At 55.0% G+C, this 25,740-nt stretch overlaps 1 protein-coding gene across 1 annotated transcript; it reads left to right on the top strand.

The window, feature by feature from the left end:
* Positions 1-1,915: 1,915 nt before the first annotated feature.
* On the top strand, positions 1,916-24,874 carry Sdc1 (syndecan 1). The gene is made up of 5 exons (XM_052745939.1): positions 1,916-2,289; positions 21,156-21,237; positions 22,065-22,549; positions 23,029-23,164; positions 23,397-24,874. The coding sequence occupies exons 1-5, from the start codon at positions 2,224-2,226 to the stop codon at positions 23,564-23,566; spliced, it is 939 nt and encodes a 312-aa protein (XP_052601899.1). The 5' UTR covers positions 1,916-2,223; the 3' UTR covers positions 23,567-24,874.
* Positions 24,875-25,740: the final 866 nt, after the last annotated feature.

Genomic DNA, 25,740 nt, shown 5'->3' with positions numbered 1-25,740 from the left:
TTTTTCAAAACAGGGTTTCTCTGTAGTCTTGGCTGTCCTAGAACTAGCCCTGTAGATCAGGCTGGCCTCAAACTCAGAGAGATCCTGCTGCTGCCTCCTGAGTGCTGGGATTAAAAGCGTGCGCCACCGCTTCCCATGGCCTGATCAACAGGCAGGGGTAATCAACCACATCAGTGTGTATTGCTGTAAGAGGGACCAAGAGGGGGAATCACCCCTTAGATGTAAGGGGCGGTGGAGGCAGAGGCTCTCTTGCATACTGAGGGCAGGGAGGGATCACAAGCCAGGTAGAGTATCTGGGCTCTAAGGCCAGCAGGACCATCGCCTCCTTCCTCTCTGTGTGTGCCTTTCTTGGGGTCTTCCTGTAGGAGTCCTCTTCCTTGTCCGCCCCTAAACAGACTCATTGATCAGAGGTAAATTTATTCAGTTTGAAGGAAACCTCAAACGGGTCATGTTTAAAACATGAAACACCTCCATCAGTCCCTTCCTGTTCCTGTTTTTTTTTTTTTTTCCTATTTTGAGAGGACAGGAAGGTAACATACCAAACTGTCCTATTTTTCTTCCATATTGGGTTCGAAGGATTGAAGAGCTGATTTCAGACCCTGGAGCCACCCTCCAGGGAGGACCTGCTTTTTAGGTCCTAGGCTTCCCTGAGCCTTGTTATTGGGGTGCTCCTTACCAAGACCCCCAGGATCAAGGCAAGAACTCGGCAGGATCTGTAGCCCATAGATAGACCGGGGTAAGCTGTGACCTCCCAAAGGGAGAGTTTCCCTGATGAGAAAGGTGTTCGTGCTCGGCTGTGGGCCACTGCTGGAGGCATGGGTGTGTATGGAGGGGAGGGGGGTAAAGGGGATCACTGAACTTCTGGAAGGCGGGCTCCATAGTGTAGACTTTACACTGGAGACTTCTAAGAGCCTTGGTGCCTCAGATCCAGCTCCTCTTTCCAGGCAGACTGAAGTGGGCCTTCAGCTGTGTCCAAGGAACAAGGACGAAGAAGACGCCATCTTTGGCCTCTGCCTTTCAGGTGCGAAGGTCCTTTGGCACCTTCAGATTGAGGGCAAGACAGGGCCAGTTTTTCCCCTTTGCTCTCACAGCAGTTTGCCACGCCCGCAGGCTCTCTGCGCTCTTTTTTGACTGACGTGCTTAGAGGGTGTTGGAAACCGTGGGGTCCAGGCTGTACAGAGAATCATTAAGGAACAGGAACTCCACTGAAGCTCCTCGGATGCCTGAGGTCACCTGGAAACAAAGAGGCCATTTATTTGTTCCCTTTGGTCTTGGACTACGAAGAGAGAGGGCTTTGTCTCTTAAAGACAGCAAAAACTAAAAAAAACAAAAAACAAAAAACAAGTCAGCTCTTCCAGATAGTGCTCACATCTTTAAAGGCCCAGAGTTCCCAGCACTTTGCGGGTAAACACCAGTGCTCCCAAGACTCCAAGGGGCTCCATCCTCAGCCGGTGGGTGGTGGGAACAACACATCTGTCCTTCGGTTTATATATAGCCTCATCGCTGTGGGGCTCCGAGATGGCCCCCAAAATCTTGCTCACCTGGAAGGGCGCTGGGCGCCCTCGTCCAGAGGGCGCTGCAGCCTCGCGCACGGAGGACCAACAATCGCCCTTCTCCAGGGCAGCGCCTCCAGACTCCGGGACCAGGCCGTAGTAGCGGGTGCACCTGGGTCTCCATCAGCCAGGCATCTTGATGGAAGACACGACGCGGGAATCACAGATTGCCCGCACCAGTGCTCAGGGAAGGAAGGCGGGGCTCAGACCCGCGGGAGCTGAGGATCGGGGTGGGCTTCGATCCTAGGAGGCGTGGACAGGGGTGTGGCTGTATCCCCGGGGGTGGGGCGCTTCAAAGGGGCGGGGCAGTCCAGAGGGCGGGGCCCGAGGGGGTGGGGACTGGGGCTCCCCAGGCCCGCGGAGCTGGGGGTGGGCGGCTAGTTTTTGCAACGGCTAAGAGCCGGTAGGTTTATTATAAGGCGGAGCTCGGCGGGAGAGGTGCGGGCCAAAGCAGACAGAGCCTAGCGCAAAGGAAGGAATCTGGCAGTCGGGAGCTGACTCGAGCCGGCGGAACCTGCAGCCCTCGCTCAGGACAGCAGCGCGCTGGGGCAGGCGCCCGGGACAGCAGCAAAGCGCCGCGCAATCAGCAGAGCCGGCCCGCAGCTCCGCGCAACCCGCAACTCCGACCCGTGCAGCAGCCCGCCGAGCTCCCGCCGCCGGTCTGGGCAGCATGAGGCGCGCGGCGCTCTGGCTCTGGCTCTGCGCGCTGGCGCTGCGCCTGCAGCCTGTCCTCCCGGTGAGTGTGGCCCGGGGCAGGGCTGGAAGGCGGCGGGAAGCCTGGACTCGCCACCAGCCGATGCCATGCAGGCGGCGGCACGTGGAGGGGGAGGGGAGCGGGGACTTCTTCCCGCGCTGCCTGGCGGATCCAGGGGATGGTGAGCCCTTAAATAAGGACTCCTCTCCCAGTTCCCTCCACGGTCCGTGGGTGCCGCGCAGGTCCCCAAAAGCTCGTGGTCGGGGCTGGGGCGTCCCGCTGAGTGGAGCCTCCACTGGTTCCTGGCGCTCAATTAAGTAAAACGACTCCACATGGGTCTGAGTCTGCCGGCCTGCGGCGGCGCCTGGACTCGCTCTCTCCCGTTACTGTCTCGCTGGCCACCTCAGCGGCCTGGCCTCCGCCAGTGACCCGGGAGGGATGCAGTAGCCATGGCCACAACGCCCTTTCCGCAGACCCTAATTCAAACCAGACTGCAGGCTGCGCCCCCAGCGCCATGGAGCCCGGGCGCCTTGGCCCTTTGCACCGGGACAAGTTTGGGCGCAGCAGAGCCGGAGCGGGAGGGGGCGGACGTGCGGATCCCCGGAGGGACCGGGATCAGGACTGTGCGTGGGACACAGGAGGGGTGGCGCGGGGCCCTTGAGTTTTTCTCTGGCTGTCCCAGGTGAGCAGGGCCGAGGTGGCAGTGGGAGATGCCGGGAAGTTGGCTTCACAATGCTACAGACCCTCAGAAGAACCCAACTTTGGGGTCGCTGAAGTTGTGCTGCCCCCCGGAGGGCCTCCTCCGCATGGCCGGCGCTGGGGACCCTCCCCGCGAGTGGACCCCGGTACGGCTCTTCCCCTCCCCCGACTCGGCTTTGTGCTGAAGCCGCGCGCAGGGAAGGCGGGTCCCTTGGCCCGCCCAGTAGGGCCGCGGGGAAAGAGGGACGAACGTGGAGCTGGCGATTGGTGGGGGGAGGCCTTTGGGGAGGATGCAGCCCTCCACCTTTGGCGGGGGCCGGTCTCTCTAAGGAGCGACTTGGCCGACAAAGAGCTTGTCGAGGGTCCCCAGAAAGTGCTCTCCCGCCCCAGCCGCCCTCCGCTAGCCCGCCTTCCCCAACGGGGGCGCTTTGTTCTCGGCCCCTGTAACCCTTCCCTGGGAACCGCCCCGCAGCGCCGGCCCTTGACGTGGGCCGGGTCCTGGGCCGCCGCCAGGTGTCAGCGCTGCCCGCCGGGTGTCCACGCCCCTAGCCCCCGCACCCTCTGTGGAGTACCGGGGGGTCCTTTCGACTGGCCGGCTTGACCCTCCCCCCTGAGAGGCAGAGGCGAGGTGCGGAGCCTCTGGCTTTATCCCTTCCGGAAGTGGCAGTCTCCCCCCCCCCCCCCCCCCCCCCCCCCCCCCCCCCCCCCCCCCCGCCACATCTGGTCTGCTTAACTTTGATAGTCCTGGCAAAGAGAGACACGTGCACAGGAAAGCAGAGCTGAGCGCTGGTAGACAACCAGGTCCTGTACATAGAAGGTGGCACCTGGATCACTGCTAATGGGCATTGTCTTCGCCACTTCCCAGTGGCTCCATCACTCTGGAGTCTTAAGAGAGGACCTCGATACTTAACAAATTGCCCATGAGTTGGTGGGGGGGGGGGTCTGTGGGGTGCTGAATCAGGGTTCTCAGGGAGGGATATGGTTTCCGAACTGAGTCTCCGGTACACTCCTGGTTTTAAGGTCCAAGAAACTGCTCTTGAGGGTTGTGGTTTCTGTGGGATTCAGATTATGCCTGGAATCAAAGTTACCACTGTGAAGAAGAAAGTGGAGCCGCCTGGCATTGGCATGCCTCCCTGACCAGCCTGGCATTACCTCCGGCCCTACTCTCCAGGCCCAATGTGAGGCCTCACTGGGGTAGTAGAGATGTGGTACTGCATTTCTTTCCAGCCAGGGTCTGGAGAGGTGGTGGTCGCTTTCCTGCTGTCTTGGGGGAGGTCAGCTAGGGCCCTCAAGCTCCCGTTATTAATACCGGGTAGGCAATTGGAGGTGGCAATTCTCTGTGGACTATGTCTCCTGAAATTTCCTGTGCTCTGGGTAAGGAGCGGGTACCGCAACAGAAGGCCTTTCTGGTCTGGGATATTGGACCCTTTAGGGAGACACGAGGTCTAGGAAGCAGAATTGTCTCAAGGGGAGGGACCTACAATTTTGGGAAGGCTTCCTGGGGGAAGAGGTTGAGCTGAGCCTGAGCTCAGTCACTGCCTGAGCCTTGGGGACAGACTCCCACTTGGAGGCAAGGGTGTTCTTTCTTCTTATTCTTATTTTAAAAGTTTGGTTTGTTTGTACTCCTTCAGCAAAAATCCATGTTTGGTTAGAAGTGGGTGCGGAAGAGTGAGGGCATTTCCAGAGCTTCCCTTTTTTTTTTTTTTCCTTTTTCTTCTGAATAATGAAGGCAATTGGGATTTACTTAAAATGGAAGCAGATACCGAGAAGTTGCCAGAGATCTCGTCCTCTTCTGAGGGCTCCCTTAGCTCCTGTGGGAAGCAGGTCAGAGCACCTCTGGGGACCAGTGAGATAGAGAGACTGTTGGGTGCCTGCCTGTGAATGGGCAAGGGGAGGTTGCTGGGAACCACTCCCTGGAGACTGGAACAGGTTCGTCTAAACTGTCCCTCAGTGCATGTGTCCTCGTGGTCTTTTGTTTCTGCTATGTAAGGAAAGAAAAAAAAAGGCACTCTGGAATAGTTATTTGCTATTTTTTTTTTCTCTTTCTTTCCTTAATTATTTGGACTAGTAGAGACATTTCCCTTGAGGTCTGGCAGAGTGGGAGGGAGTGGGGGAGGCTAGGCTCGGCCTTTGGAGGTGATGTCACTGCTGGCTTGGGCTCCCCAGGGAGGGTGGAGCTGGTTTTAGCCTACCTGTGGCTCCTGATGGGCCCCAGGAAAACCTCATTAACACACATTGGTGGGGATCAGGGCCTGGAAAGAATGACGGGAAAGCTTGGTTTTTGCAGTACTTTCTAGACGTCCCCATCCACCCCTCCCCCCAGCGTTGCAGCACAATTTTGGATTCCTGAAATCCTCTGAGAATGTATCATCGTGGTAGTCAGACGTTTTTTTTCTTTCTCAGTGAGTTAAAATTTCAGCCTCCTTACAAAGTATCTTTTTTGTTTTGTTTTTACTTTTTTTTTTTTTTTTTGAGACAGAGTCTCTGGTTATGTAGCCCCAGCTGCCCTGGAACTCACTGTGTAGACCAGGCTGGCCTCGAACTCATAGAGATCCACTTGCTTCTGACTTGAAGTGCTAGGTTTAAAGGTGTGTGACACCATTGCCCCGCTTTTTACCAAGTATTCTTACTTTGAGCAGGATTCTGACACCCTTATTTCCTTTCCTTTATCCTCAACAATAAGATGCTAGGTGTATTTAGTCCCTCCTGATGCTAGGTCCTCCTCGTCACAGTGCCTGGTCAAGCAGTCTCCTGGTTCCATGTAGCTCTGAAGAATACTGTGTCCTAGTGCCTGGTGGTTTGAATTCTTAACTGCCCTTTTCCTTCTCCGTCTCTGGTAGCTGGAATTGACCCTGGTGCCCCCGAGGGCAACGGCTTTTCTCTTCAATTCCGATTTGTTTTTTAGCAAGCTGAAAAACAAATCAGATTGGTTATAATTCTTACAAAAAGAAAGCTCTCGCCTTTGGGTAACTGTCAGGCTGTGTGAATTTGATATCCCCCGTGGAGCTCTGTGGAGACCGCTGCAGTGTGGTCGTAGAATGGACAAGAGGGAACTGCCGCCCCTAAGGTCCTGGACCCAGCGTGATGAAGAGCCATTGATCAGGTGAAGGACCTAGGGACCTTCCTCAGTGAAGAGATGTCCACAGAGCTAGGAAGCACCTGTCAGCGGGAGCCCCAGTTCCCTAGTCTCATCTGTGACTTAGAGGCTCCAGCTACCATGGACTAACAAGGCTAGCTCACTCTATGTGTTAATGAGCAAAGGCCTTTCTTTGTTTTTGTTCTGAGACAAATTGTCACTCTGTAGCCTAGCCTAGCCTGACCTGGACGTCTTAGCTCTTCTCCTGCCTCGGCTTCCAAAGTGCTGAAATTACAGACGTGAGCCGCTGTGCCTGGCTGGGAATCCTCCTCTTTATCCTTGACTGTGGCTCCAGGCTTAGGTCTTGTCTCCCTCACTTTAGTGTATGTTTTAGTTTATGTTCTACAGAATCTAGCTGTAGAAAGAGTCTGTACTGTTCGGCAGTTTCAGACACAGCTTTGGATCAAGGAGCGCCCCATACTGCAGCTCAAGTCTGCCACTCATTTTTACTGTGTAATCCTAAGTGACTCACTTAACTTCCAAATCTGCTTGTCCTCATCCGCAGAACAGACATCGCTGTACCTGTTCTCTGCCCTCATTCAGTCATTTGCGTATCCATTTCCTAAGAGATGGTGTGAAAGTGCTTTGTGATGAAAGAGCCCGAGGAAAGGTAGATGTTGATAATAGTTAAGGGTTACCTTTTATTGAGTGCCTGTTAGGGAGCGCTTGGTACCTTTCCTTACAGTCCCACGCAGTCTTTCCTCCTAAGCCTTTATGATATATGCCATCGCTGCAATTTTTAAAAGAGGAAGAGATGGCTTACAGAGGCCAGCCCCTCCACAGAGAAGAAAGAGGCAGAGACGGGCCTTTTGGTGTGTGGTTGTATGTGTGTGCTTGTGCGTACACTTATGTACATGTATGGTGTGAATACACTGTAGAGTTGTCCAGTGTCTACAACCCCAAGAAGCCCTGCACACGGGGTCTGGCTGAACCCTGTGAGGCCCTGCCTGGTGCTTCCAGGTCTGACTTGGACACTCTTGGTTGTGAGCATTTTGCGCAGAGGGGATATTTGCCCGGGATGAGTGGCCTGCCATGTGCCTTTGGGCAAATCCTGAGTATTGGACAACACCCTGGGCCTTGGCTGTGTGTACCTGGTGGTTGCTTGGGTACAGGCAAGAGCTCTTCATAGAAAGCTGAGGTCAGGAGACAGTGTGGGGTCCTGACAGTGGGCAGTGCACCCGGGGATGCACAAAGCTCGCATGCTGGTGACCGAGTGCCGAGGAGTCTGGGCAGTGCCTGCCTGCCTGCCTCCCCCAGGCAGCACCCAACTTATGCTGTCTTTTATCCCGACACACTTACAGATTTAGTAGAGCCTTTGTAAGCCCTGGGAGGTGGGTATCCTGGCCACAAGTGGGTAGCTTGGGACCCAAGACTCCTGGCTCCTACGCTGCCTTCTCCTGGCTCTTTCCAACGCCAGGTTAGGCTAGGGGAGCATTTGGGGCATTAAATTATTTCTAGTCCCAAAGCACACAGAACATACTGTTTCCTAATTGCCTTTTCCCCACCATCCACTGATTTTTTGAAGTGTTGGGTTGGAAAATTCCCTCCGAGAGCCTGCTTTAGTGTGTGCAGAGGGAAGATATTGGAACAGGAAGTCTGTAGAGAGAGTATTTTCATCTCCAGGACCTTGTGCTCTGGAGCAGAGTCAGCATGGTGTCATTTCCCTGTGGGCTATTCCAGGAGAGATTGGGTTTTAGGTAGTAGTGCACATTTGAGAACCTTCTATCGAGTATGACAGGAGCCAGAAATGCACGGGCGTTTGTCTTTTATCACAAACAGGCCGCTTCAGGTGTGGACTGTAGACCTGAGGTCCTCGGAGCGAGACCGTGAACTTGGTGACATTTCAGCTCCAGATGGACATCGGAGGCCCCTGGGCAGTCCCCTCTGGGATGGCTTGCTTTGCCTGTGTAGGATACTGCTACCTGCTTTACAGGACCTTCTCAGGTTACTTCCTCATTGTCGGTGTTGGGGAAACCCTGACAAGGGGTGGGTATTAGAGAAAGGGCATCCTGCCCTGACAAGGGGTGGGTATTGGAGGAGGGGCATCCTGCTGCCTGGCATGTGCTGTGTGTTTGGAGAGTCAGGAGGTCTGGGGCAGCCTGCAAGTGGAGGCAAGTTAAACATGACTGGGGAGAACTCAGTAGGAAATCTTTGGACCACTGACAGGCGGGTGTGGTGGTGGTGGTAGTGGTAGACTCGCTCTCCTTTTAGAGATTTGCCCAGGGATCTTTTCCTGCTGACTCTGGAGCGCGGAGGCTTCTCGAGGTAGCTCCACTGGGAGCCTCTCAAGGGTCTCAGTCTGTCTCCTGGTGTTTATGGCTTCGTGGGCTGCCTAATTATATAGAGAGGATATGCTCCTCTGGCCTCCAGCCCTGGGAAAAGTTCTGCCCGGTGACTCACCTGAGGCCTGCAGCCGTGTGTGCACTCAGGCACACAGGCATGCTCAGGGGCTGCGGCCATCCATGCCTGCACAGCCCTGCTGTTCTCACCCCATCGGGCTTTCCTTGGGGTTCTGCAGCAGTGATAGAAACATTTGGGAAACACTGGTCACCTCTTATTTGCTGCTTCCTCTCCCGTTTCTGGGTGTCTTCCCCCTTCGTAACTGCACGTCTGATGCTCTTTGTGTCCCTGGCTTAGAAGTGTGCGGAAATTATTCCTCTCTATGGCCCTGACTTCCTTTGTGGCCCCGGGGAAGTAGTTGACCCTCTGGGCCTGTGAAGTCTGCTCAAGGACTTTTTCCTTCCCACTGCCATGTCTAAGGGTCATGTGCTGGCAGAGAGACCTTGTCTTGGGATGGGCGAAGGTGACCCGGCATTTTGCTCTTTCTGTCTTTATTGCTTCTGGGGACTCAGCAGGGACAACTGACTGCTGAGGGGGTGGGGCGGAGAAGGTCTCAGGCTAGACCACTGTGGAGATGGGGGTGAGGCAGGTTTTCAGCTCTGTGCCCTTGGCATTCATTGTGGGAACCAGAGTGGATGAAGCCTCTGGGCAAGGTCAGGCTGGGGGTGGAGGCCAGGTGATGTTCTCTGCGCCCACACCCAGGCATCCTGGCACCCTCCCCAACGTCCGCTCATCAGCAGGAATGAAAGCTGGGCCGGGCAGGTTGGGGCAGTGGGCAGGTGGGCGTGTTTATCGCTGCGCTCATCAGCTGAGTCACGATGCCAGGCCCCGTGAATCCTCCCTGGAGACTCACCCAACCCACCTTGACCCACTGGCGCCCACTGGCATGCGGTGGGGCAGGGCAGTGAGACAAGACAGGCCTCGGGGGGTGGGGGGGCTGAAAGACAAAGGGGAGTTCATGACTTCAGGTGTTCATGACCTATCCTGGCTGTGGTCATAGGAATTGTGGGTGTCTCAGGTGCCACCTGGGTCTCAGCTGTCCCAGGAAGATTCTGCCTTGAGTGCCAACTTGGCTCGAGCACATGCTGGGGGTGCAGGAATTGCACCAAGGGAAAGTGCCTATCGGTGGAGTAGGCCCACCATACTAGACCAGAGACAGTGGTGGTGAAGGGCACTCGTGACAGCCCTTTCCTGTGTCTCCCTGGCCAGCTGGAGGGTTTCGTCTCAGAGTTCCACAAGACCGTAGGAGCTACTTGGGAGCCTGGACGGTGAATCAGGCTTCTTTCATGCTTTCGACTTGCCAGCTTTCTAGCTATTGAGTCCTTGGGGAGGGTCTCATAGATGGGGCACCAGGAAGTACAAGATAACCAGGCATCATCTCTGTCTCCTGGGCACCTCTGTCTCCAGGGATGGTAAGAGAACCCTTCCAGGACACTGACAGGGACAAGACACCCGTAATCTTTCCTACTTGGGTCTGTCCTAACTCTGTGGCCACAGAGGCCCTCTTCTACTACCCCATCTGTCTCATTAAGGGCAACAGCTGGGCCTCATGCCTGTGTCTGCTCACCTATAGCCTCTGGGCGGGCTGGGCAGGTGAGGGGGGGACCCAGAACTAGCAGGCTGTGAGCACAGGATACGCTAGACTTGGGGTAGGTGGGTAGAGTGAGGATCAGTCCTCCCTAGGATGGGGGTTCTTTGGGGGGATCTGAGGGGCTGGTATCTACCTCTGGTGTCTAGCCTGTGCTTGTTCTTGGCTGCCGTAACAGCAGTGACTAAGGACGTTCCTGGGGCTTCACTGGTTGGGGACTTCATTGTATCGGAGAGGCACAAAGTGACAATAACTCTGATACTTTCTACAGCAGCCCTTGCTTGGCATCCCTGCTGACCCGGAAGCACCCAGGCCTTGGAGGTCTAGGCTCCTAGGAGAGTTCCAGATGGATGTGGGGGTCAGGTTTGGGCTCGCAGGGCCCCCCAGGCTGGAGAGTGTCTAAGGAGCTGCCGCCGAGACCGTTGTGGGAGTTGACGTCATCTCGGCTTCTCCCAGAGAAAGCTGAGGGGGTGTGGTACAGTGTTGGGATCACATCTCTCCCAGAATGGCATGTTGGGGAGGGATGGGGCCCTTGCGTCCTGGCCCCAGGCTTGGTCTGTGGGCTGTGTGGTCTCTAGGTTCTGTCTACATTCCTGCTCTTGCCCCAAAGACACTCTGAAGGGCATTCCAAGTTCCTCCACCCCCAGGAGGAGGCAGGCCTGCATTGTAGCTTCCTAGAAGTGGTCCTGAGGACTCCAGTGGTGGATGTGAGGTTGGACAGGCTGGGCATACATTAGACTCACCGGCCACCTGCCTTTCCACAGAAGTCTGGGTCTGCCTACCTTTGGGAATCCAAGCTAACTCAAATCTTCGAGGCTTGAATAAGGGGCTCCTGGAGCATTAGCTGGCTAGTTCACCTTGGCTGGTCTAAACCCAGGTTGGGCTAGCGAGAAGTATAGGGTAGAATCTGGCCTACCTGGACCACATCCTGGCTTTATTGGGTCCTATGTAATCTTGCCCGTAACTCTTTACTTCTAAGCCTCAGTTTTCTTTTTTGTGAAATGGGGCCATCATATCCTGCCTGGAAGGGCTTTGAAAAAATGAGTGAATACAAGAAGTGGTTGGACTTCTCTCTTTGACTGGGTGGGGGGCTCAGTCAACAGGAGTACTGAGTATGGCCTACTGTGTACAGCACCCCCAGTGGCTGTGCCTGCACAGGAAGGTGCAGGGTCGTCTTCAAGTGAGTGGCCCTTCTTTTGGGGCTTGTCCCAGGAGTGCTGATGTCTCAGGGTCTGCAAACGCAGCTTTTGTTCTTCCTCAGAAGTCCAAGCCTTTTCTGACAGACCAGACTTTCATCTTCAGTGAGGCTCTCCAGGAGGCTAGATCCTGGCCTGAGCTCTGTGGGCTGGGCTGGCAAAGCGGGAGGAAGTCAGGGGAACACAGACACCCGGGCACCTGGGTGGGGGGCTCAGGAGAGCAGGGTTCCAGTGGTAGGGAGCCATTGGCTGTGCGTGGAACTTCTCACTGAAGGTTACCTTGAGAGGAAGCAGATTCCCTGTAGACACTAACATAGCTGGGCCGGAGAGAAAGGTGGGTGTAGGCCCCTCCCCTGAGCCCACTCAATGCCGGTGAAGGCTGCTGCTCTTCTGTGGCGTGCGCATTGTGCTGATGGCTAAGGTCCGGCAGGGCAAATCTGCCTGGCCTCTCTTCACTTGGTGTGACACCTGGTGTGCTCTTAGACAAGCGACTGTCCCCTTTGCCTTAATTTCCACATTGTGCAAGATGGGTACGGCCCTAGGATCTGAAAGTGGTTTTCAAGATAGGTTAGTTAATTCAGGGAAAGTGCCCGAACCGGTACCCAGCACACTACTCAAGACACAGTGGCTGCCGATGACCCATTTCCTAAGGTCTAGATTTGCTCCTGCGCTTCACGTGACCCCCTACAGCCTTGGTCACGTGACCCCTACAGTCTAGGTCAGGGCCTTAGTTCCTCCCACCCGCTGCTGGCCCCAGGACCGAGGCTGCTGAAGGCTGCCCCCATATTCCCTATGTCACCTCTGTGTCATCTACAAAGACTGTGGGGGTTGTCCAAGCCTCCAGCCTCTCCAGGCTGTGAGAGGTCAGTGAAAGGGCCTGGGCTGTTTGGTTCCTGTGTGGGCTGGGGCCAGTCCAGGAACTCAAGAACCCACCCCACCCTTTCAGGCGCAGGCTCCTCTCGGAGGAGAGTCCTGCTCCTCAGGCGAACCCACCCTGCCACGGGACCACTCCCAGCATGCTCTGCTTTCTGTGTGTTTCCCAGTGGCCTCGGTGCCTTTTTCAGTCTGAATTGTGCTTTACGTGAGAGGGAGAAGAGACACAGGCATCTTGTAGTTCAAGGGGAAAGGAGATGTTTAGTGTATGTCCCGAGTATGGTGTTACGGTCACCTGCGTTCCGACAGAGGTTAAAGAAGTTTGCTCTTGGTCTCTTCTAGTCTCCCTTTTCGAATCTTTTCCCATCTGCTGCAGCTCCTACCCAACTGCAGAGTCCCAGTTCCAGAACGAGCCCCTCCCCCACAGGAAACAGATTTATGTGATAATGTGAATGACTAGTACCCACTCCTTAGCCCCTCCCACGGGCATTTTGATTTGCAAAAGGGCATTGCGCAACCACAGGACACAAGAAGAGAGATTCGGTGGTTAGGGTTGGAGTCATGTCCCCAACCTCCCAGCTGGAGCCCTGGCTGCCGCAGGTGGTGTGTCGAAAACTGTAGTTTCTGCTTCTGTGAAACTCGAGGATCCTTTATTTAGCCAGTTCAGGGGCCAAATGGCCAGAGAAGTTTATGTGGCACAGGTGTCGGGCCCCCATGCCCTGCTGAGTCTATAATCAGCTAGATGGCCGGTTTTGGGGTGCTGGCAGTCTAGAAGTGATCATGGTGGGGGTTCCTGTACTGTTATCTATCCGCCCCCCCCCCCCCCCCCCCCCCCCGACTCATCAGCCATCTCTCAAGTCCCTTCCTTGGCCCTAACCAGCAAGCTGTGGCCAAGGGAAGCTGAGAAGATCCTTAGCTTCTCTTTAGGATAGCCTGGGGTCAGCACGATGCGGGGCAGGGGGGCAATGCAAGAATGCCTTGGCTATCCCTTCCATCTGCACAGGCTGCTACCCAGAGACACCTTGATTCCAGACCTCTCCAGCAGCCTCCTGGGCCATAAATGCTCTTTGGAAGTGGCGAGAGATGACATCAAGTCACTGTGCCCCGTGTCCCTGTCCTCCACCTGCCACCACTGTGTCTGGCTGCCCCTTGAGGGTGAGCCAGACCACCCCCCTCGACACCCCCACCCACCCCCTCGACACGCCCCCCCCCCACGCCCTGCCCCAGCCAGAGAACATGTGGTATACAAGCTGTAGGCGGGGAGCCCTCTTGCGATCTGTGAAATCCCTATGGTATAGATGGGTAGCCCAAAGTCAGGTTCGTTCCAAGAAACAAGAGCCCAGATTGTAAAACACCTTTTTGCTATTTTGGCTTTTCTCATTTTCTCTTAGCACATCTGGCTGGTCAGGGCCAAAGGACTTTAAGAGAGGTGGCTGACAAGTGCCGAGGGGGTGGGGGTGGGTGGGGTGGAGGTGGGGGAATAGGTTCTGTCTGGCTCCCTCCAGGAGCAGTACCCGGTGAGAGGCTGGCTGGGCCTGGGCCAGGTGCCCTTGCTCCACACGGACTGAAATCTTGCCCTGCCTGTCCTGGCTGGGCTCTGGCAGGTGGGAGCTGTGGAGGAACTGGTCTTCCAGCCCCAGCTCCACACCCGGCTCTCAGCTGAGCCTGCTCAGAGACTAGTCCTGGCATGTGGATTGCAGGGCAGGTGCCAGGCCCGCAGGGAGGTGTGGGCATCGGGGTACTCGAGTGGCCCTGACCTATTGTGGGCACTGGGGTTGGAGGTATGGTGCAGGGAAAGGGCCCAGTGCCAGACTTGGCTCTGGCATTGACCTCGGTTTGCCATCGGACGTTCCACCGAAGGAATATGCTGGCCAGAAGGGGTCGTTACAACCAAGAAAGAATACTGTCTTCGCACTCTGCTCATTCCCAAGAATCCCCAAGACACACAGAGGATAAGCAGAAGTCGACCAGCAGTGGCGACTGCTGGTGGGGGGATGCGGGGGAATGCACCCAGGGGATTCTGGGAAATTGGTCCTGTCTGGAAGTGCTGCCAGGGTCTGGGCCTTGGAGGTGCTTTGGGGCTCCTGTGCTCTCTAGCTCGGCAGCTGACACTCCTTTTTACCTGCTTGTCCTCACCTCGGCCCCACCCTGGGCTGGGCCTCTCCCTCCTTCCCTCCCTACTGGGTCACCAGTCACCTTCCCTGCAGGCCCCAGCTTGACTGTTGGTGGAGAGACGGAAAGCTGATAAATCATGGTGCCTGTCAGCCGGAAATTTGGGTGTTGCCTGAAGGCACCAATGGGGGCCCTCCCTCCTGGAGGCGGCTTTTGGGGGTGAGGGGTGGGGGGCTGTGCTCTGGGTCTTGAGGCCTTCCTATAGTTTCTCAGTTCTCTGAGAGAAGGGAGGGGTTGGGCATCTCACCCCAGCACAGATCTCTGGCCTCCGATCATCACATACTGCCCAGCGTGACCTGTGGGAGCCATAAAAGAATTCAGGATGATCCAATCAAGCCACTTCATTCCACCCCCCACACAACGGGTCCAGAGATGCACAGGGAGCTGCCCAGACACCCAGTGTAGGAGTAGTTGAGCTAAATCTGGTACTGTCCCAGAGACCCTCCTTGGAGAGTCTCTGGGACGGTTCACCCTGTTTGCTACATGCTCCCGGCATTTCAGGAAGGACCAGAGGAAAAGGTCACTGTGGGGAGGAGAGCAGTCAAGACCCCAGGCTGCAGGACACCAGTATACAAGCTGAGGGCTACCAGGATCGGAGGAGATTTTGGCCACATTCCTTCCTGTCTGTTCTCTACGCTCCTGGAGACACATTGTATCTCGTAGCACAGCTGCCCCTGAGGCCCACCTTTTACCTTTGGGGCCCCCTGGGGATAGCACAGTGTCCACCAGCATCCTCCCACTGAGGTCCGTCTACTTACACTATGGGGCAGCTAGTGTGAAGATGCTGGGCCAGGAAGCCAGCTACTTGGGAAGAACAAGGTTGTTCCTGGTAGGCCCTGGCAGGAAGGAGGTCGGTGCTTGGTGGGTTAAGAGCCTTTGGAAGGTTGGATGTTCCCTCAGCTCCTTGGTAAATTAGGCTCTCCTTGCACCATGGCGTTTGTCTGCTAAGAGTGAAGGCATCGGAAGTAAAGAATAAGCTAGAGCCTTCCCAGGTTGCTTTGCTCCTGGCGCCGGCTTACAGAGCTTCCTTGCTGCTGGGTGGCTTGAACACTGGGTTCAGTCAGGGAACTGGAGTGGGGTGAACTTGCCCTCCCTCAGCTCCTGGCCATGGCACCTCTAAGTGGAGCCTTGCCTCTTTCAGATGAAAGTACAGTCCCTGAGCAGGAAGTATTGTCTGATGTTGTGGTAGTTCTTGGGAGTCCCTGGATGTCATTCTGAGGTCACGTGCCCAGTTGTATAGAGGAAGGTGAAACCTAGAGTTCTGGAGCTCAGAGTCCTCAGCGCCCCAGAGCTGTGAATTCTGTGTGTGTGTGGGGGGGGGGGGGAGGAATTACTCATACCTCTTAGACCCATAGGTCTAACCAAGACACTGGGGTGGGGGTCGGGGGTAGATCTCTTGTATACTGTGAACCTACTGGAAACCGTCTGGGGTAGTTGCTGTGGAGTCGAGTCTTGGTTGGATAAGAGGGAAAGGTGTTTATCCTGGTGTGGCTGTGGGGCCTCATGTAGCCTTGGACTTCCCAGTGTCGATTGGACAGGGACCATGTGACTGGAGCCTGGGCTTCTGGAACAGGTGTGGAGGCCCCAGACTCGCTGGGATCCAGGCTGCTTGGGAATGGCTGTGACCCAAGTCCTTTGATAACAGCAGCTCTTTGTCACTGGATGTTGTGACTAATGGGACTTGTTGATTCAATGACTCCGGCTCCCACCCACAGAAGCTGGGGGTTCTGTTATGGTACCAGGCAGCCGCAGACAACCCGGAGTTCTGCCTGCCTCTCTTTCCCACTCCATGAAGCGAAGTTCCCAGCACTGCCCACTGTCTGATTCTCTACTGGGGCTCTTCATATCCCAGTCCCTGAGGCTTCTCTCCTTCCTGGAGTGGGCCACTGGGTATATGCTGGGAGCTCTGATAGGGTCAAGACCAGGCTGTTTCTGACCTTGTTTATACCCCCCCCCCAAGTTCCCCAGGTGATGGATTATTCCAGATATTTGAAGTTAAGGAATCCATTTAATATCAAAATTCCGCAACCTTAAAATTTTTCTTTCGGCCGGGCGGTGGTGGCGCACGCCTTTAATCCCAGCACTCGGGAGGCAGAGCCAGGCGGATCTCTGTGAGTTCGAGGCCAGCCTGGGCTACCAAGTGAGTTCCAGGAAAAGGCACAAAGCTACACAGAGAAACCCTGTCTCGAAAAACCAAAAAAAAAAAAAAAAAAAAAAAAAAAAAAAAAAAAAAAAAAAAAAAAAAAAAAAAAATTTTCTTTCATTACATTCTTTTGTTTTGTGCAGGTGCATATTTGTGTGTATGTGTGAGGACATGCGTGTGGGGATCAGAGGACAATTTGGGGAAGTCAGTTCTCTCCTCCTACCGTGTGGGTCCTGGGGGGTGGAACTCAGATCATCAGGCTTGGAGATAGTGCTTTACCCTTTAAATATTAACTATACAGCCCTATGGCGTCAGAAATGCTTTTTTAAGGGCCGTGTGATTTAGATACCACTGAAGTTTCACAGTAGGTGACATGGGTAGTGTGTGAGGGTGTTGATTGGAAGCTGTGGGTCTTTGTACCTGATGGCGGCAGACTAGCAGGGGCTGGGCAGATGGGCATCCGCTCCCAAAAGCCCATAATCCCTGACCCTCTCGGAGACACCCACTTGCTAACAACAGCTGAGGTGTATGCATCCTAAGGATATCCTGACAAAGTGCTGGGATACCCTCAGCCCCAGGCAGCCAGGACATAGGGCTCCATCAGATTGCAGTGACTGCCATGGACGGTTGCCTTCCTTCCAGTCGGTGTGGGTGTGAGAGCTGGCGGGAAGTGGCTCCAGGCTGCCATGAAGCATCCCAGCCAGCCTTCTGCCCACAGCTCCGAACAGGCTCTTTGGCAGTGACTTGCAACTTCAGGTGAACTCTCTCCTGGACCTTGTCCTGACCCAGGCCGAGTCAGGACCCAGTGTGTGCCTGGTTCCCCGACCTGGGCTGCTAGGCAGGGCTGAGCATTCATCTTGCTTCCTGGTAAGGCAGCCGTAGTAAAGAAACAGAGAACCATTTTGCTTCAAACAGATGAGCTCAACCAGAGGAGAGAGATGGTCCTTAGGCCTGGGGAGTGGGGTAGAAAGGGAGTACTAGAGTGTGGGGACACTTGTTGCCTGGATGGCCTTGGGTAGGTCTTTCACCCTGGGAGGTGCTGTTTCTTATCTAACAGAGATGCTAATCTCAGCAGGACCTGAGGAGCTGCAGGGGAGAGAGGTATAGGAATCAGAGTGAGTAGTGAACATTCTCTCCAGCCCTACGGAAGCCTGAGGCCTTTGCCTCTCTTTTCCTGGCCTGGGTCCCTGCCTTCGCGTCTCACCAAGGTCCTTACTACACAGCCCCAGGGGATGCCCCAAGCAGAGGTGTTAACTGACCTCTCTTTTGCCCTGTGCCCATACCCCATATGTCTGCTCCCATGATCCTTCCAGGTAGCCCAAACCTCGGACTTTGGGTTTTCAAATCAGCTGGCTTCTCTGCTTTGTGCTTCAGTGAGAGGGAGCTAAGTGGCCCTGGGTTCGATAGCACAGGCCGTGAAAATCTTTCTTACCGTGAGGTTTCTGCTATGTGATTTGAAAATTGTGTGTGTGTACACCAGTATCCATGTGTGGTATCCATGTACCACAGCAGGCATGTGGAAGAGGTCGGGCCTACTTAGAAGAATCTTTTCTCCTCTTCAATTGAATCCCAGCATCAAACTCGGGTCACCTTTACCTGCTGAGCCATCTTGCCAGCTCCGTTCTCTAGTCTTGACTTGTTTGGTGTACAGCTGATTTTCCTGAAGCCGGCAGAGGAGAAAGATAAGGCTGGCTTGGTTGCCTTTACCTCCCCGAGTGGCAAGAGGTGGGTGCCTCGGTGGGAGTTTCTTTATCCCTAGACATCCCTAACGGTCTTGGAAGGAGGACCCAGGTCAGAAATGATACTCAGGAGCGCCCTTATGAGCCCGCAGGAACACTATAGGCTTCTAAATCGTACCTGAAATTTGCATCAAAAACTCCAGTCAACTGGGACCTGGGGAGTCCCGGTTCAGACTCACCCCCCACACCCATCTCTTCACGGGCTGAAGTTCCTTTCTTCCTTCAGTCGTGATACCATCATGAAAGGTCTCCGATGAGGGTGCAGGTGGGGCAGTCAGGGAGCTGCTTCTCTTTCCCTTAGCAAAGGTTGGGGGGTGTAGGACAGGTGTGCTGCCCTCCCCCGCCCCCACCCCACCCCCACCCCCGCATTCCCTGCCCTGGACCTGGTTTGCTGGTTTCAGTAGAGATTTGCTTTAGAAGCTTGTTGTGTAGACAAGATCATAGGTGAACAAGCTGAGCAAAGCCGGAGGAACAAATTGCTTCCCTGTGAAGACCCAGTCTTATCTAGCTCTAAGAGAAGCCCCTCCCTTTTGGGAAATTGCTGACTCTTGGGACTTCTCTATGGAAGGAGGAAGCTAGCCGCCTATGTTTGCCTGGACCCCTGTATATCACTGCAGACTTTGCTACCTCACCTTGAACAAGGTCTGTACCCCTGGTGTGTGACTCAGGCTGTTCCAGTTGGATCCGGGACCTCTGCTCCATCTCCAGCTTGCTGTCCCATGGAGGGAGTCCGTGGGTTAGGAGAGGGTAGAGTTGGGACCTAGAATGAGGTGGAAGCTGTGATCTTGGGGTCTTTCCTGTCTAGAGGATGCTGTTCTCCACGGAGGCAGCCACAGGGAAGGCTACCACAGGAAATCTGGGGTACCACCTGGCATAGTGTCTATAGATGGGATATGAGCTGACACCCAGTGAGGAGATGTATTCTGACTAGCGTATGGATGGACCACAATGATCTTGGTCTACTGTAGTGGTTCTCAACCTGTGGGTCACAGACCAGACGTTTCCATTGCGATTCATAGCAATAACAAAATTATATTTATGGAGTGGCAACGAAATAATTTTATGGGTCGGGGTCACCACAACATGAGGAACTGTATTAATGGGTCGTGGCGTGGGGCTGTAACTGCTCATCCGAGTTGAGCCACAGCGAACCAACTGTCAATGAAGTTGGGCCTGTCTAAGTTCAAAACCATTGTCCCAGGGGAGAAGGGCATGCTTTTTTGCTTTGTACTTCTAAAGGAAGTTCAATGTTACTCCTGGCCTACCAGCTTCTACCCGTGCTGAAACGGCCCCCGTAACCAGTAGAGCTTACACATCTGTAGCTTTCCCCCATGGGTCCCAACAGCCATGCCTGACTCTCCCTGCCAATAGCACTGTCTGGGTCCTGCCAAGCTTCCTGGGCCAAGGTGGTCGACCCTGTTTCCTTAGTGCTTAGCCTCAGCTCGGCCACTCTGCCTGGTCTGTAGAGGCTCCTAGTGAACTGGCTTTCTCCTGACTCTTCTCTCAAAATTCCACCTTGAGCCTGTGCTCTCCTGGCATCAGGGGTTGCCACGAATCCCTCATCACAAGTCCAGCAGCTCCCCACTCATTACTGAGAACAATGGCCACGGATGCTTGTTACCTGCCGAGGCTGTGTGTTCTTCCGCTCGCGCAGAAATTCTGTGGCCGTTCTGTAGTGCAGTTGTTGGCACTGGCACCCATTTTTCAGATGGTGAGACTGAGGCCGTTAGTGTGTAGTGACATCCCTAAGGCCGCTCAGCTGGTGAGTGACAGAGGCCAGGGGTTCTCTGGGGCCTTTGGCTGAACCATGATGTACTTCCTTTTCTGCTTTGTTGAGACAAGAGTCTCTATCTAGCTCCGGCTGGCCCAGGACACATGTAGGCGAGGCTGACCTCAAATTTGCTGCAATCTTTTATATCTCCCTGTTGAGTATTAGGATTGTAGGCATGCGCTGCTCCTCCCAAACTGTTGTACTTTGTTCTGGTCTGTGCTGGGGCCCTTGTAAGATGGTCTGTACTGAGCTGGGTTATTTGGGGGTCGTCTCCTTGCCCAGCAGGGCTCTTATAGCTCCCCTCCCCATCCCTCGCTTACCTGGGCCTTCTGTACCTGGTGTCCTGGAACCAGTGCTGGGGGCAGCCATGGGCCCAACTCTCGGCCCCTTTCCCAGCCTGCCTAGCTGGGGGGCTGTGCTCCACATCCCCCCCCCCCCGCCCCTGCCCCAGGCCTGTGGGACTGTGTTTGCGGGCCACCACCTGCAGCCCCTTGGAGCCGGAGCCAGCAAGGCGGGCCACATTCCTGCAGCTGCTGTTGCCAGGGAGAGCCCGTCCCAGGCCTACCGCCCATTCACTGGAGCCTCCTTAATGCAGGAGCCTTTCAGATTAGCCTCCACTGTCCCCAGCCCAAAGGGCGCCCCGTCCTTTCTTCACCCAGAAGACCAGGATACAGTCCTTCCTGTGGCTGAGAAAATGGTCCTTGTGACCAGGCCTAGGGGCCGCCCTGTGTGAGCAGAGCTGCTTCAGCACAGACAGCTCCACCATGCCAGGCCTGGCCCTGCTTCTCACACTTGAGGCTGCTGTGCCTACACCCTAGCGTCTAGCTCAGCGGGACACTGATTTTTCTAAGTACAGATTGTTTCTGGGTGTGTGTGTGTGTGTGTGAAAGCTCCCCACGGATGGCCCCGGTGCCCGATTCTCGGGGTAGAATCAACGGATGGACTTCCCAGGGATCACAGCTTGTGTTCCCAGGGTGGGTTCCCTGAGTAGACAGACATCCAGGGGTGAGGACTGTGTCCCCATCCCTTGCCCCTCCACCTGGCATCAGCTTAGGTCATTACAGCATCGGGGATATGAGGAAGGGGGGGCGCTTCCCGGAGCTGAGAGCCCCAGAGCCACTTGCAATGGCTGCTTCCTGCATGTGCCGCTGGGATGGTTGGCTGAGCCTCGTGGGCTGCCTAAGATGGGAACTCAGGGATGCTGGGCATTGGCCAAGCCTCACCTCAAACTCATCTTTGATCTTTCCCTAGCAAATTGTGACCGCAAATGTGCCTCCTGAAGACCAGGATGGCTCCGGGGATGACTCTGATAACTTCTCTGGCTCGGGCACAGGTAAGGCTGACCCGGAACATTGAGATGGCCACAGGTCATGGCCGGAGTGGGTGAGCAGACAGTCACTTAGCTTTAGTGCGCCCCCTTTCTTCCCCATCCCATCCTCAGCTGTCGGAGTCAAGAAGGACAGGACCAAAGGGAAGAATGATGTCCAGCTGCAAACAGTTTAGTTAAGAGAAACCCCCAGAGAAGTGCAGTGGCTCCCAGAGGCCATGGGCCGCCTCTAGAGACAATCCTTGGAGAAGGAGTTTGACTCCACTGAGCCTTTGGTGTTCCCATCTGTGAGATGGGAATACTTTGCCCCAGAGGCTGTTGGGAGCTTTCCGGTAGCATGGCGTCAGCTGACTGTAGACTTGCCCTCACCTCCCCTAGATAGTATCTGTCTGGGGAAGAGAAGGCTTTGAGCTGCAGCAAACCTAAGAGGTCTCCAAGAAGGGAGGTCAAGGGGTGGGGGGCTGGGGCTGGGAGTGGGGTTTAGAAGGGAAGTCAAGGTAGCCGTGGGAAGCGAACCAGAGCAAAGGGCTAGGAGATAGGAGGTAGGCCGCAGCCATATGCTCTTAGGCCTTTGGGGAAGAGGGCAGGGTAGATGTGTGTCCTGGGTTCGGGTCCTATCATCCATGGTGGCTTATCCCATGCTCACAGCAGAGGCTGCTCCCAGGCAGGGGAAGCTACAAAGGGCATCTTTTCTGGCCTGTTTTTCAGAGTTCAGCTTTGGCTGATTCACCCTGGGGGACTCAAGCCCCAGTCTCCTCATAGCATGAACTTGTCGGGCTTGATTGACACCTGGGGACCTCCCTACCCTGACACCCCCACTTCTGACCCTGTAGGTGCCTTGCCAGACATCACTTTGTCACGGCAGACTTCTTCCACTTGGAAAGACGTGTGGCTCCTGACAACCACACCCACCGCTCCAGAGCCCACCAGCAGGGACACCGAGGCTGCCTCCACCGCCGTCCTGCCGGCTGGAGAGAAGCCTGAGGTGGGAGAACCAGCACTTGTCTCAGAAGTGGACACTAGCTTCACCGCTCAGGACAAGGAAGTGGAGGTCACCACCAGGCCCAGGGAGACCACACAGCTCCCCATCACCCAACGGGCCTCAACAGCCAGAGCCACCACAGCCCAGGCACCTGTCACATCTCATCCCCACAGAGACGTGCAGCCTGGCCTCCGGGAGACCTTGGCTCCCACAGCACCTGGCCAACCTGACCATCCACCTCCAAGTGTGGCGGATGGAGGTACTTCCGTTATCAAAGAGGTTGCCGAGGATGGAGCTACCAATCAGCTTCCCACAGGGGAGGGCTCCGGAGAGCAGGTGAGTGGCTTTGTATTTCCTGGGTGGCCACTAGTACCTGGCATCTGTCACCCAGCACCCTAACACCCCTTTGTCCTATAAAGCACATTGTAGTGCTCACCACAGTGATGGGGTAACAGGTTCCTGCCTTCCTCCTGCCCTAAATAGACTGATTACAAGATCAATAGTAGGCTTCTTAGACATCACTCGGGAGCTAGTCACCTAAAGTGACACCAGGGTGAATTTTTTCTCTTAGAGCATCATGGGATTTTCATACAAAAATGGGTGCTTTCTGTCACCCAAGGTGGTCTCTGTGCCTTAGGCAGCCAGGGTCCCCAGCGTGATTGTATACCATGACAGATGCTGCTAGCATAGCTTGGGTATGTCTGAAGTGGGGTGGGAGGGAACCCTGGGAACCCCAACAGGGTATGGCGGCAGTGCTCCAGGTTGTTATTGTGTCAGTGGCTCCATTGACCCGATTCCGACTCGCCCTCCTGTAGGATTTCACCTTTGAAACATCTGGGGAGAACACAGCTGTGGCCGCCATAGAGCCGGACAAGCGGAATCAGGCCCCAGTGGATGAAGGAGCGACAGGTGCCTCTCAGGGCCTTTTGGACAGGAAGGAAGTGCTGGGAGGTGAGTCTTTTTTTTTTTTTTTTTTTTTTTTGTCAAGTAGGTAGGAGAAGTCAGACTGTGGCTCTGTGGTGGCCTGGGTTTCTAGGGGGAAGCCATCTCTAGCCGTGGGGTGGGGAAGGAGAAGGGATGAGTCTGGAATGGCCCAGGCCGCTTCCTGTGTTACCCGATGGGAGAGACTGCCGCTGTGTGCCTCGTAGCCGCTGATCTGAGACAGCCTCTGTCCCCTCCCTAGGTGTCATTGCTGGAGGCCTGGTGGGGCTCATCTTTGCTGTGTGCCTGGTGGGTTTCATGCTGTACCGGATGAAGAAGAAGGATGAGGGTAGCTATTCCCTGGAGGAGCCCAAACAAGCCAATGGCGGTGCCTACCAGAAACCCACCAAGCAGGAGGAGTTCTATGCCTGATGGAGGAATGGTTCTTCCCCCACCCCGACCCCTGCCACTCACTAGGCTCCCACTCGTTTCTTCTGTGAAAAAAAACTTCAGGCCCTGGCCTCCCCACCACGGTGTCGCCTCCTCAGCACCCAGACCCTTCCTTCCGGCTGTTCCTGCCCGAGCAGTCCCAGGGTGTGCTGGGAATCCACTCTACTTCTTTGACTTCTGCCTAGAAGCTTGGGCGCAAAGGGTTTCTTGCATCTGACCTTTCTACCACAGCCACACCCCGATGTCCGCTATGCTGACTTGGTTTCTCCAAAGGGGAGGAGACCCGGCTCTGGAGAGAAAGGGGGACCCAACTGCTTTGGACCTAGATGGCCCATTATGGCTGGACGATGAGGGGGGGGCGGACAGAAGAGGGACCTCGGCTGCCACGCCATAGCACTTACCCATAGAGACCGCTTACCCACGGTTGGCCATGCTGTGGTAGGGGACGGAGTCCAGGGCTCCTTGGAATTCACTTCGCATTGTGGGGAAGTCTACCTTAGATATCAACTTGTTTTTGCACATGTTTTCCTCTTAGTTTCTCTGTTCAGAGCCCCCAGTCGACTTGACTTCTGGGGTAAGGCAAGTCAGTTGACTGGTGTCCCTCATCTTGCTTCCCTCATCCACATTCAGGAGACAGCAGCAGGGTCATTAAGACTTTTTTTTTGGTTTTTTTTTTTGTTTGTTTTTAATTAACCTAGAAGAACCAAATCAGGATGCCAAAATGTAGGCTTAGTTTGTGTGTTGTCTCTCTCTAAGTTTATCTACAGCTCACGCGTGCAACAGGGTATGGACTATCTGTATGGTGCCCCATTTTCTGGTGGTCCAGAAGTAGGCTGGCTAGTCCAGGATGCTATGGGGTAGCCACCTCTTGACCAGTCATGCCTGTGTGTCTGAACTCAGGGCCATGGCCGTGGCCTAGGCCACTGCGACATTGGAAGAGCCTGTGTGAGAACTTACTCCTAAGAGCGCCGTCTAGGGACGGAGGAGGGGAGAAGACTGGGGGGTGGGGGAGGGGGTTGGCCAGGCTGCCCAAGACTCTCCCACCTTTGGTACCATCTCTGGTCACCTTTCTCCTGGAAGTTGACAAGACCCATCTTGAGTATGGCTGGCACACTGGCTCCTCCACCGAGAACCAAGTTGACCTTCAGCTCCTGCGGGCCCTGCCCCCAGGCTGGAGTCAGAAATGCTTCCCAAAGAGTGAGAGTCTTTTGCTTTTGGCAAAACGCTACTTAATCCAATGGGTTCTGTACAGTAGATTTTTGCAGATGTAATAAACTTTAATATAAAGGAGTCCTATGAACTCTATTGCTTTTTTGCTTCTTCTCTGGGCTGGTGGTGTAGATGTAGCCAGCCTTTTCTCAAACCCTGGTAGCTCAGGGGAGCTTGGCTCAAGGCTACGTGCCTCCACTTCTTCGAGGGGTAGGATCCTGGGTGCAGGATTCCTCTTAATTTTTTTGTTTGTTTGTTTGTTTGTTTTTGTTTTCTTTTGGGCCAAACTTCTTTTGGAAGTTGGTAGGTTCAGCCAAGGTTTTCCAGGGCCTGATGTCTGCTCTTCTAAATGGTTTAAGTAGCTGGGACTGGAGCGTAACTTGACCTGGGGTCACTAGAGTCACGCTTGGCTTGCAGAGCAGACACCTGGGACAGCCTTCTTCCCACGTGTTTGCTGGGACACTTTCCGAGGACTCCGTGCTTATTTACCTCAACGATGTTCCAGCTGCTGACGAGGCTGCTTGGTGGCTCAGTTAGACAAAAGACCTGTGCCCTGTGTTTCATCTCGGAACTTGTTGCCGGATCGTAATGGCTGGATATGATGGGGGATGGGGTGGGGGAGGTGGGGGGGTGGGATCAGATTTGAGACAGCACTCGGCTGAGAGCTTGTGAGACAGCGGCCAACCACGCCTCAGGCTGGGCCCGTTCATGTAATTGCAATAAACGGTACATGTCCATTTGGACAGCAGACTGGTGGTGGTTGTGGAGTCTCTTCTTGGTCCGGCCATGTCCTACTCTGTGGTTTTTGGAATGGGAGTCTCACTGGTCTGTGTTCTGCCTTGGTACCAAATAGCAACAGTCTGCCGTCCTTGCCCAGACCCCGGGGCAGGACTTTGGGCTTGCCTTCTCCCAGGACTCCTGGCTTTGCACCTGTCTGGCTCTCTTAA

Source organism: Peromyscus californicus, unplaced genomic scaffold, assembly GCF_007827085.1.
Source record: "Peromyscus californicus insignis strain IS unplaced genomic scaffold, ASM782708v3 Scaffold_1__1_contigs__length_55948999, whole genome shotgun sequence".
NCBI classification, from domain to species: domain Eukaryota; kingdom Metazoa; phylum Chordata; class Mammalia; order Rodentia; family Cricetidae; genus Peromyscus; species Peromyscus californicus.
The sequence above is the reverse complement of the archived record's forward strand: the minus strand, read 5'-3'. Positions and strand labels throughout refer to the sequence as shown.

Coding starts and splice junctions, on each gene's coding strand:
- Sdc1 (XM_052745939.1), top strand. CDS start 2,224: ATGAGGCGCGCGGCGCTCTGGCTCTGGCTCTGCGCGCTGGCGCTGCGC. Junction 2,290..21,155: donor GCCTGCAGCCTGTCCTCCCG/GTGAGTGTGGCC, acceptor ATCTTTCCCTAG/CAAATTGTGACCGCAAATGT. Junction 22,550..23,028: donor GGGAGGGCTCCGGAGAGCAG/GTGAGTGGCTTT, acceptor GCCCTCCTGTAG/GATTTCACCTTTGAAACATC.